Raw genomic sequence first — 12,521 nt, forward strand, 5'->3', positions numbered from 1 at the left:
GTGGGGAACATTTGGGAATGTTGATTCCAACAGCTTTTGGTATCACATTTTTGAGCTTGAGGTTGGTGTTCATGACTCAGTGCTGCTGGAAGCAGATGCTGGGACCAATTGGGAACCTGGACAACACAGAAGATGTGGGTCCTCAGATCCCCATCCTACCACCTACTGCTACCTTGAGTTTCTCTAAGAAGTTGAGTTTCTGTGAATAGTCCTTAGTGTCTTACTGCTTTCAAAGGTTTCTACACAGGCTGTCAAGGTTTTCTCAGTGTGGCACGGCACAGAGTAGGGATGCAATACATGTTTATAGAATGAATGACACTGTACACAATGCCTACATTTTTCTGAGATTGACCTGAGAAAGTGAATTGTTGGTGGATCTTTTTTTTTTTTTTTTTTTTTTTTCTGACCACGTGCGCAGGCAAGCAGGGGCAGAAAGGAAGAAAGCGAGCATCCCAAGCAGGCTTGCGAGGAGCCCCACTTTGGCCTTGAACTCACAAACCACGAGATCATGATCTGAGCCAAAATCAACAGTCAGATGCTCAACTGACTGAGCCACCCAGGCACCCCTGTTTTTTAAAATAAGCTCTACACCCAATATTGGGCTTGAACTCACCACCCTGAGATTGAGTAGCATACTCTACTGACTGAGCCAGCCAGGCAATCCCGTTGGTGGATTTCTAAAGTAAAAGCCTGAGGACCCTGGAGCATTTGTACATTCTAGTAAAATTTTTCTGAGCCTTTGCCTATGTAAGTCATCACTTGTTGCAAGATTAAAAATGTTTAAAGCTGAGTCAGAGACAATTAGCAAAACTCCCCAAAATGTTATATCAGAATAACATAGTATCTTCAGAATATAATCAAACTGCACAGCATCATCATAATCCTGTAGTTCAACTTGATTTTTTTTAGTGAGAGCAGTTCAAAAATTTCTCAAAACTCTTGGCTGGAATTTATTTTAAATTAGTTGCAGGGGACAAAAAAAAAAAAACTTCCCTCTGTGTGCAGAATGCAAATAATGTATTCCCAGTATGAAAGCGTCTATAAAAATACTTCTCTAAATATATCCTCCTGGAAATGGTCAAAATGGAGATGCTGGGAGGCCTTTACCACCTCCCCAAGACACAATGACTAGAAATATCTGCCATCATCCTTTCTTCCCTGCTTTGACTTTTTAAGTTTCGATTTTCTATAGATTACAAAAGGCTAGTAGGAAGCTTAAATTTGCCCATGTTCCTTGGCCACAGAGCAGGTCCTCTCCAGATGCCTTCAGACGCCTGCTACCGATGGGCAATTTTCAGGAACAGGAACACCTATTATGAACCAAATGTTTTCTACAACTTCTAAGCGAACCACTAATCTACTGGGAGCAACTTGGCTATCTTGATTCTATGGAGACTCAAATGAAAGAGAATTCTTCCTAAGTCACAGCCTAGCAACAAGGACACAGAGGACTTCATAAATGTTGGACCCAGGAATCACTGCAACACTTTCTCATGCCAACTTAGATTTTTAATAACTTTATTGCCTTTTTGATTTAAATCATAGAATATATTCATTACAAAACTTGAAAGTCACATAGGCTCAAAAGGAAAATACAGACTATATATATATATATATATATATATCCACCTTTATTACGAAAGTTTTCAGAGAAAAGTTGGATAGTACAATGAACAATGTATACAGGCTCCACCTAGATTCAATAAATGTTAATTTTATCTTTATTATACATTTTGCTGAGCCATTTAAAAGTTGTTATGAAGCTTCATTTCATTCCTAATATTCCAAGAATAAGGACAGTAGCCTCCATAAGTACATTATTATACCTAAGAAAATAATTCCATTATCACTTTATTCCATTTCCAATTGTCACAAGAATTGTTAAAGTCATTTATTTTGCACTTGAGTTCCAGAAATGTCCCACATTCTGTAGTTGTCTCCTAATGTTGTTTGGTTTGTTCCTCTACCCCCTCTATTTCCTGTCAGCTGGAAGTCAGGTCTAGATGATGGATTAAGTTCAGGTTAACAAGGATTTTTTTGCCTACGTTCTGTTGTAGTCTTCATATCATCTCATTACGAAGCACACATCAAGTTGTCCCATTATTGATGCTAGGTTTGAAGACAGGTTTATAGCGGTGACAGATCAGTCCGTTATCAAAGGTTGATTTTTTCGTTTTGCAAATTATCTTTATAGCAACATTTGAGCACTGTGTAAAGATTCTGTTCAACAGCCTTTTGCAAAAGGTTTTGGCATCCACTGATGTCCGCCTGATTGGTTATTTCATGAAGGGGTCAGGCTATTCTATATTAAAACACTGAATCCTCTCATACATGCCAAGTATGCAGATTCATCTGAGACAACAGGCTACATAGGTAAACTTGAGTCACCAGACCGTTCCCATTAAGGCTGGAAGATGGTTTGTCAGGCTATTTCAGGATAGAGCTGCTGGGGAAAGACCCTTGACGAGCTCTGCGTCTGGCTCCCCAACTGAGAAGACAAACTCACATGGGAAAACCATGAACACAAGGCCAAATCTAGAGTGTCTCCATGCTCCAGGTATGTGGAGGCAGCTTGGATCTGCTTAGTCTACTTGGGCAATACCTCTGTGTTGGACCTGCCTTGCTGACCCTGATTTTATTGAAACAGGTAGAAAAGGGACAGACCCTGCTGGAAAAGGTAGTAACAGAGTTGTAGAGACAAAATGCACTGGTCTCCCAAAACACAAGCATATCTCTACAGATCAAACTGGTACTCATTGCCATGTACATTAAAATGGAAAAGAACATACATATACAAAATGCTGAAAACACATGGACAGTTGAGTCTAAAGGGGCACTGTGAGGTTTTAGGAATGGAATTTCCAAACTGACCATGATCACCAGTGACCAACCAGTTAACTGAAACATTTCTGAGAGGTGGTATTCCAGAATATTTCATTATTGTCTGTTACATAGTTTTGTCATTTTGAGATTTTCTTTTTCCTGGAGGAAAATGGAACATCTTCTAAAAATCTAAAGGTAAAGTGAACCTCACAGACTCCTATAGTTGTAGGTGGGGATTCAGCTTGCTCACTGCTGTACTGAAGGCTGGAAGTCAGTCCATCTTGTGGGCATCAAGCAGCATGCTCCTGAGGGCTGAGTCTTGTTCAACATGATTTTCTGAAGGCTTTGATTACATTCTGAATTTACAAATGATATAAAACAAGGAGTAAGAATTAATAAGCTAGATGGCAGAATAAGAATTACACAAAGGGGAACAAAACAATGAGCTATCAACTTGAAATGTGAATTGACTGTGGTCAAAACCACCAACGGCCAAGGTACAGAATGGGGGAAAACAGCTTCAGGGGGTTTCTATTATCTGAAAATTCAAGGCACATCTGTGTGAAGAGAGAAGAACCCTAAGGGCCAGGGTACTCTAAGGTCCTGGGCAGAGACATAGGTGCTGATCCATCTAGTGCTGGTCTGGCCACATCTGTATGCTGGAGTTGGGCTCTAAATGGTACACTCAAGAAGGGACTTTGATGAATTGGGGGTTGGAGGGGCAGCCCAGGGAAGACTGCAGAATGGAGAAGACTCTCCCCTGCTCTGGAATCTCAAAGCCAAGGTTCTATGTTACTGGGGCTAGGCAAAGACCACTTAAATGAATTCTCAACAAAAGCCCAGTTGTTTACAATCCAAACTTAAAAAGCAACATTGCCATTAAAAATTTTATTTTAGAAAGTACTCATCTATGGCAAACCGTGGAGGTGATTTTTAACCTTCACATCCATTATGAGTTAGTTTTTTAGAAGGAAAAATTTTGCATGCCTGCAGTAGTATATAAACCCAATAAGGCAGCAGAAACGTGAACTCTGCAGGCTCATATAACAAGTATGCAGATGCCATTTATTTGGTCCATAAGTACAGTGTAGTCGTATTTGAGTTCTACAAAACACCAAATATAAATAACCTGAAACTGTAACAATACACAAAAACTGGCTTCTTACACAGACATACCAGGCAGTACAAGCTGAAAACTTGAGTAAATTAACATTGTTTTACATTAATATACATAGTGCCAGTTAACATTTAAAAACAAGTTTCAATGCATAGCACGTGATACTTCTTTGAATCTGTTTCAGTCAGTTAAGAGTATGAAAATGGTTAGATCTAGGCTAAAAATAATTCTTCTTCTAACCAAAAATAAAGGCATAATATTTATAACCAGGTATCAACTTTACTAAACCACAATATTTTAAAACTGTTAAATGATACCTAAGGGTATTTACATTAAAAAGGCAACATGCATTGTGGTGTTTTATCTCATGACTGGTTATGCACACACTTTGTTCAAAGGGCTTTAAAACTATAATCCTACTTTCAATACAGCATACTGCAATGTTTCTAATTGTTCTAGCAAAATGAATGCTTTCAAAGGGAGCAGAATCATCTTCAGGTCAACGGTGTCAATTTTTTCCCTTTGGAACAAAGGACATAACAAATAACCTGGTTCTGCCCAGATGACCTACTGCAGTTAAGAGGGTTCTGTTTAGAGGCATTTCTGTTCAATCTAATGCTATGACATCGTCAAGCTCTTCTGTCTGTTCTGTGCGTGACCTCTTTGCACTGATATTCTCTTTCTCATCTAATTTCCTCTTGCGACTTCTCTCTTCTTCACTGATGTCAGCATTATTTGAAGGACCTTCTTCATCTGAATCAACTATGAGCACATCATCTTGCTCTTGTGCTTATTTCAAAAAAAAAAAGGAAAAAATGGTTAAAAGTGTGGGCGTTACTAGTGATTCACTAATATTTTATGAAAGTGAAAAGTTAGCATTTCCAATATACATCAAACTTAAGAATAACTACCCTTAGGGAAACTTCACTTTATACATTATACATTTCTGTACTGTTTTAATGTTTTCTGTAACGAGCACCTATTTTTGTTTTCTAATCTAAACAAAAAAACTGTAACACGCATTATGTAACTCAAATTATTATAGCTCCTCGTTTCTATTTCTCCAACAAAAAAGGGGAGGGTGCATATCCTAATACTGGTAGCGGTGGTAATAATAATAATAAAACAACAACAACAACAACATATACATAGCACTTACAAGGTGCCAGGAACTGTTCTGAGCACTTTGCATATAACAACTCATTTAATCATCACAACAACCCTATAAAGAAGACAATAATATTATCCGTTTTCTAGAAAAGGAAACTGAAGTACAGAGACTGACTTGCCCAAGGCCACACAACAGCAGAAGTCGAGGCCAGGATTCAAACCCACACAGTGGGCTCTATAGTGCATGCTCTTAACCTTACACTACAGTTGGTTTTGTGTACCACCCCCCCATCCCACGCCTGCCAAACCAAAGGCAGAGTACCTGCCTATCTTACTCATGGCTAAAGCCTCCCAAACCCCATGGTAATGGATCAATCAATGCATATTTCAAATTATGATTTTTTTAAAATGACCATAGTCCCTTCCTCATAGGAGAATGATAGACTTTTCCATTTCTGGAGGGGAAAAAAGGTCATGAACCCATGACTCACAGGTGGGCCATGCTCTAGTTAGTCTCAAAGTTCATCTTTAAAATTCTGAGAGGACAGGAGAACCAAGAACAACCATATTCCAAAGAACACTAAAAACTTGGGGTTAAAAAAAAGTTAAGTTTAGTTTCCTGCCTGAAAAATGAAGAGAGGAGGGTTGCGTGATGGGAGCAGGTAGTAAACATCCAAATCCGAGCACAGTAAATCACCAAGCACTAGCACTGAAAACTCAGGGTAACAGAGTCCCTGATGTACTTTACCAAAGTCATACCGGTTCTCAGGAAACTGTGAAATTCTAAAATTCTATACTTACCGAGCATCTGTTCACTCAACAGAGATGCATTGATTTGCTTCCCCTATTGAGGGGGAAACAAGCATACAAAATCCAAAACTACTACCAAGAATGAACTGTCTTCACACACTAGTAAACTCACCGACACTTCTAGTTTTAAAAGCCCACTAACAAAAAATAATAGTTCCTATTTTCCATAAGAATTAAAACAACCAATGCCAAACCAATCTACACCTTTAACAATCCTACAGATTTCTATTTTACGGTAAAATTCGTAAAATACTCATAGTTTGTTTCTATATAATGTCTTGCTTGGTGGGTTAATTAACAAAATGCTGGCTGGCTAGGGCCATGACTCACCAGTGGACGTGGAAGGCTGAGCTCCATCGTCACTGCCATTGGTTATGCTTTTGGCAGCATCTTCAGCCTGTTTGGGCCCCACTTTTTCTGGGGCATCACCAACAACTTCAAATTCAACATCCTTCCCTAGGTCCTCACTGTAAAATAATCAGACACTATAAAACTGGACCCCATGACAAAGGCACACCAGAGAGACACTGTTCCTCAAAGCTCTAAGTGCATTTACTATGTACACACCAAATATACAGATGCTGATTTTCAAAGAGCTAAAATTAAAAATAACACTGCACACAACACATTTCTGTTGTTAATTCAAAACTCTACTTCAAGTGTTCAATACCATTGCCCCTTCAAATCAGGGAAAAGGTTTTTTAAAAATGTTACATAACTTCCACTTCTAGAGCAGAAAACGGAGTCTAAAACTTTGTGGCCCAATGTTGCTCTTAAGGCATTATTTCTTTAGCTACCAGGTGAAGAGTCTATACACTCAACCCTGATCTTGACCAAAGTAATTTGGCGTTTAAGGAACAGGGTTACATGGACTCTGGGTCTCCCCACCATCTTTACTGGCAGTACCCTGATTTTGTAACACATTTGCAAAAACATGTATGAAAGTTTAATGCATGAAAGTCAAACAAAAGACTTACATGTTATGTTATAAGGGGGGAGGGTTCTGTTCCCAAGGAGCTAAAAAATATGATAAAAAAAAAAAAACCCTAATTATGCCTCCTCTTTAGACACCATCTGATATTTCCATTTTACTGTAGATCTACTTTCATTGTTTTTTCTTGTGAACTTGAACACGAGCACACCACGGACATCCAACGGTGTCTAATTGAGACTAGGGATCACACCCTAGCAAAAATTCTCTTTGACTCAATTGTCTAACTTTGTGAAACTAATAACTCACTTACTAATAACTCACATTCAGTCTTCCCTGTCATTTTATGCTTTTTATAAACCAAGTATATAAAATGTGATATTCTCCAAACAACTACACAAACTGTATATTTGTAAAGAGATGGCAATACTGGCAAAACAATCAGATGCAGACAGCAACCCTCCATGTTTGCAAGATAATGCCCAAAGTCCTAAGTTGGTGTGCAGTTTAGATGTGTCAATGGGCATGCACAAAAGTGCACTTTATTTGACAGGTAAACATACCAAAATGGAAGACTATCTGTATTTTAACTGTGTTATATACATGCAAATACTCTGTAATGCAAGCACTTTGAAGTTTTTTTATAAAATGGGCAGAACATTAAAAAAAAAAAGTGATTCAAACATCTAGAATTCTTTTCATTATCTCATTATTAAGATCACAAGTTAAATTTGTGTTTTATGAGGGAAATATTTCTTCCTTTCTTCTAATGAATCTTTAAAATGGTTGAAATTTTTATTTTAGTTCAACTATCAAAATGAACTCATCTCTGATTATAACTACTCAAATGCTTGGATTTCTACCTTTTCTAGGTCTTTCTGATCAGACACCACTGATGATAGTTACCCTTAAACATTTTTTGCCTATTCCTTTTATTTCAGAATTCCCCAAATTCCTCTGTAGGTCAAGCCTCAAAGGAACTGAGTAGCCAACTCAAGCAAATATACCATGTGGTTTCAAGTGAACAGCAGGGCTTAAGGGTAAGAAAACATCTTTTTCTTCACTCTTTAAATATTCAAGTAATTTCTTACACTTAAAATATTAATAGTTCCCACCTATGAAGGATGTTGATCAATAAAGTATAGTCCTGAAGGAAATCGTCTGCTTGAAGCCGGCTCCCATTTCTAATTCCAAATTCTGACAGCTTTTTATGATTGTTAGCTAAGAAATTGGAAAGAAATTTAGATACTAGTTATATTTCCACAGAGCAGTCACATTAACTTTAAAAAGGTTAATCCCCCCTCTATAAGCTCAATTGTCATCCCCTCAAATTCGTATGTTGAAGCCCCAACCCTAGGCACCTCAGAATGTTGAGAGAGTGGTTTTTTTTTTTTTTTTCAATGTTTTTATTTATTTTTGGGACAGAGAGAGACAGAGCATGAACGGGGGAGGGGCAGAGAGAGAGGGAGACACAGAATCAGAAACAGGCTCCAGGCTCTGAGCCATCAGCCCAGAGCCTGATGCGGGGCTCGAACTCACGGACCGCGAGATCGTGACCTGGCTGAAGTCGGACGCTTAACCGACTGCGCCACCCAGGCGCCCCTTGAGAGTGGTTTTTTTTAAAAAGGTGATTGAGATATATAATGAGCCTGTCAGGCTGGGCATAATCCAACATTTTTCTCAGAAATCAAGGAGAGAGACCTCAAGAGAAAGCAAACCTGTGGATAATTTGATCTTTCGACCTGGAGCCTCCAGAATTATGAGAAAATAAATTTCTGTCACTTAAGTCACTGTCTGCATATTTTGGAATGGTGGCCCTAGCAAACTAGTCCACTACAATATTAGACACTTAGAAATTCAGCCCTGAATGAAAGCTCAACTATTAAAACTGTTGCAAAAAAACCCAAATGGTGAGAAATTCTGACACTCTCCCATTCAAACCAAATTAATCTGGAATCCTGAAGGAGTCGAAGACGACTTTTAGAGTTGTTCAACATATATTCTACTTACAAAGAGATTATCTACAACAACTTCACTTTTCAGCAAATTTTACAGAAACACGAGAAAACTGTTGATTTGAATGGATTTTTCTGTTTTTCAACACAAATTTTCAACATTTCTCAATGACAAGTCAGTGGGGACTCCCAAAAATAATCACTCTATAGTTTTAGTTTCCACATGTCATTTCTGCTTCATGCAGCAAAGTACCTAGCACAGCACCCCCTAACACTCAATAAACCTGATACATGGATTAAAATACTCCTATGAAGAACAATTCCTCCAACCCAACTTTTTAGGTCACCACCTCCTCCTACCTACTGTTGGGTCTTTCTGCCTTAATTATCCTTTCTCCCCTGAATGTTCAGATGCTCCTTTCTCTTAACCTATACAAGCACTCAAGTATCATTTACAAAACTGCTTCCTCACTTTGCTCCCAATTTATACCCTCTCCTCACAACACAGTGCACTTTATTGAACATTTGCTCCATGAGGGACACGCTATATAGAACCTGTTGACCTATACAGTGCCTGGCACATGCTAAGTAAACTGTATTTTAAATTCTAGTTATCGTTAAATGAATGTAATTTTCTATGTAATCTAATAATCTTTTTCTTTGTTGGTTATTATTTAGTTGCTTGTAAGGAAAATGCTTAGAAAGGATCCCCTCCTTGAAACCCAGAAACTAATGATGGTTTCTTTTTTTTGGAGAGTAAGTGGGGGAGAGAAGGAGAGGAGAGAAGAGCGGGGAGAGAGAGAGAGGGAGGGGGAGGGGGGGAGAGGGAGAGAGAGAGAATTTTTTTTTTTTTAATGTTTTTATTTTTGAGAGAAAGAGAGAGAGAGCTCAAGCAGGGGAGGGGCACAGAGGAAGGGGGATAGAGGATCCCAAGTGGGTTGTGTGCTGACAGCAGTGAACCCAATGTGGGGCTCCAACTCGCAAACAGGATCATGACCTGAGCCAAAGTTGGACACCTGAGAGACAGAGAGACGGAGAGGGAGAGAATCTTAAGCAGGCTTCATGCACAGTGTAGAGCCCAAGGCAAAGCTTGATCCCACAACCCTGGGATCATGACCTGAGCTGAAATCAAGAGTCATGTGCCCAACCGAGTGAGCCACCCAGGCGCCCCACTACTGACAGTTTCTAATTCTTTTAGGTTTTTTTTTTTTTAAAGTAAATTCTATATCCAACGTGGGGCTCCAACTCATGACCCCAAGATCGAGATATGCAACACTGACTGAGCCAGCAGGGCGCCCCTACAGATTTCTTACTTTAACTTTTTAATCTATCTGGAATGCCTTTAGAGAATGGTAGCTCCTACCCAGACTTCCATCCTCAAGCCCTTTTACATATTCCCTACTTAACTACAAACTCTTCAGATCCAACATGTTAGAAAGAAAAATAGTCTACTATGCATCTATCCTGGTCAATTAACATCATCTCCAAAGCCAGAGTCCTGGCGACAGTCCTGTACAAGCCCAACAATGACACTTTTCTTCACCTGGCCAACCCATAAACTCTGACTGCAAATCTCAACTCTGTCATCTGCTTATGCCTCAGTAAACAACCCTCACTACCTTCAGTTTTTTCTCCCTAACTGGCCCCCTGCTTCTTCTTTCACATGCTTAACTCCTCCTCTGCAGACTATGCTAGAAGGTAAATACATTAATACATTCCCTGCTTATAAATCCTGGTGGGAGGAGGTCACTGGGGGAGGACTACAAATACATGTCACATGTATGCCACACGAAGCCCTCCAGCTGTGCCACCACCACCAACCCCACAGCACCCTACTTTCCAGTGAAACAAATAACTGGACGTTCTGAAAGCCTTTTACGTTGTTTCACAAGCTCATGCGTTTTATAGCAGCTGCTGATTCTGCCCAAATGTAGACATTCCCTTCTCTGCCAGGGGGCCTTTACTTCTTTAAGAACTGGCCCAGGAGTCCTTTCTCCTGTGACCCTTCCCCTTCACAAGGCTTCCGACCTTGTATGCTCTCTTCCTACAGTTATTTCTTAGATTGTAGTAAATCCACTTGTTGACCATCTTTCCTCTCCTTCCAGGCTTTAAAGTACTTCAAGACAGGGACCACTGCCTTATTCATTCTCGAATTATAAACACAGGACTATACCTATAACACAGGGCCCTAAATGTATTTGAATAAATCCCACCCTTAGTACTCAGTAGCACATGTATGCTACTGAGAAGGACCAGTTTTAAGCCACTGAGATTCTTGACCAGTTTCCATTTTTAAAGCCCAAGCATTTGAAAGAGCTGGCCAGAACCAAGAGAGAGTGTATCGTCATGGACAAACTTTCTATGTGCATATGAAGACAGCTAGCTAAAATGGGGCTTAAACATTCAACTGGATTCTTAAAATAGACTACTACCTAGCCAAAACAGGGTCTTGAATTACTCATGACCTAATATCTCAAGCAATTTCTTGACTAGAAACTACAGCCAAGAGGAATCCTGACACTAAGTTTTAATTTAAAGGCTTGACATTTGAATAACCCTATCAGGATCTGACAAAGTGTCCTGAATAAATGACCAATGAACAAATGTGTGAATAAATACATCTTATTTTGGGAAAACAGTGCCCAAAGTAATGGTACCATGACAAAATTGGGGATGTGGAGAAATCAACTAAAATGGCAGTGCAAAGAGATGAGCTGCCAAAGTGACTGAAGAGGTGGGAACATCTAAGTACACGAAGATTGACTAGCACAGCCTGAAGGGAGCACAACCATAACCAATTCTAAGAAAGCTTAAACAGAACCAAATGCATTGTACTTTATACAACAAATGCATTAACAAAAGGGATGACAACCTGCCTGAACTTTTGAAAAGGAAAGCCTAGAAAGCCTGGAAAGCCAAAGGTGGGCAATGATTTTCAGTACTACTTTCTGCTCTATGGCAGGCTATCAAGGCTTCTCTGCTCTTTGACAAAACACCTAATAGCCTTGGGGTGCCTAGGTGGCTCCGTCAGTTAAGTGTCTGACTCCCGATTTCCACTCAGGTCACGATCTCACGGTTGTGAGCGAGCCCTGTGTGGGCTCTGAGCTGGGTGTGGAGCCTGCTCAAGATTCTCTCTTGCCCTCTCCCTATGTACCTCCCATCCCATCCCCATGCGCACTCTCTCTCAAAACAAACAAAACCCCTTAATAGCCTTAAATTACCCTAACGGCCAGAGCAATGTTCCCATTACTAATTTAGCTTCAAGGATCCAGGCAAGGATAGTCCTTGTTAGTGGACTAGAGCATTATGGTCACTGTAAACATAACTGTGCACTGGGTTCTTGAGAAACAGTCCCTGAGACACCCTGACAATATGGAAGTCCCCACACCTGGAACTGTGGTGATCCCAGCAAGACAGTGCCACCTAGGGAGTGCACTTTCGTGACCAAACAATGCCTCTTTCAGCTGTTGTACCAAGCAATATGCACAATGGACAGACTCATGTTACTTCTTCATGTATACAGTTTCTACCCAAATGAGGAGAGTGAATAAATGCAACGTATAATACCTTCTGTCTCTCCCTCTTCTGAAGATATTAGGATTGTTCCTTTCCCATCTTCAATTTGGACATCTGGTGCTACCATAGCAAATTTTTCTTTCACAATCTAGAAGACAAAAAAATTTAACATATTAATATATGTAAAGACCATAAAAAAAGAAAAAGAAAAAACAGACATTTTCCCCCCATACTTTCCCGTTCCATTGGAAATGGAAAG

General features: G+C 39.6%; 1 protein-coding gene across 3 annotated transcripts in view; it reads right to left on the reverse strand.

Annotated features, from left to right (window-relative positions):
* Nucleotides 1-1,501: 1,501 nt before the first annotated feature.
* UBA2 (ubiquitin like modifier activating enzyme 2) overlaps nt 1,502-12,521 on the reverse strand; it is a 42,538-nt gene continuing 31,518 nt past the window's right edge. The window contains exons 14-18 of one of the 3 annotated variants that reach the window (XM_047078282.1): nt 12,314-12,410; nt 7,907-8,012; nt 6,191-6,327; nt 4,512-4,729; nt 1,502-3,179 (exon numbers count right to left, since the gene is read on the reverse strand). In XM_047078282.1, coding sequence (XP_046934238.1) covers nt 4,548-4,729; nt 6,191-6,327; nt 7,907-8,012; nt 12,314-12,410 — 522 coding nt within the window. In that variant the 3' untranslated portion in view covers nt 1,502-3,179; nt 4,512-4,547. Of the gene's footprint in view, nt 4,730-6,190; nt 6,328-6,560; nt 6,878-7,906; nt 8,013-12,313; nt 12,411-12,521 lie in introns of those variants that run through there. The other 2 variants (XM_047078281.1, XM_047078283.1) reach the window with 2 other exon arrangements.

The sequence above is a fragment of the Lynx rufus genome, unplaced genomic scaffold, assembly GCF_022079265.1.
Source record: "Lynx rufus isolate CCGP_SWC_20201006 ecotype Redwood Valley unplaced genomic scaffold, mLynRuf1.p SCAF_16, whole genome shotgun sequence".
NCBI lineage: Eukaryota > Metazoa > Chordata > Mammalia > Carnivora > Felidae > Lynx > Lynx rufus.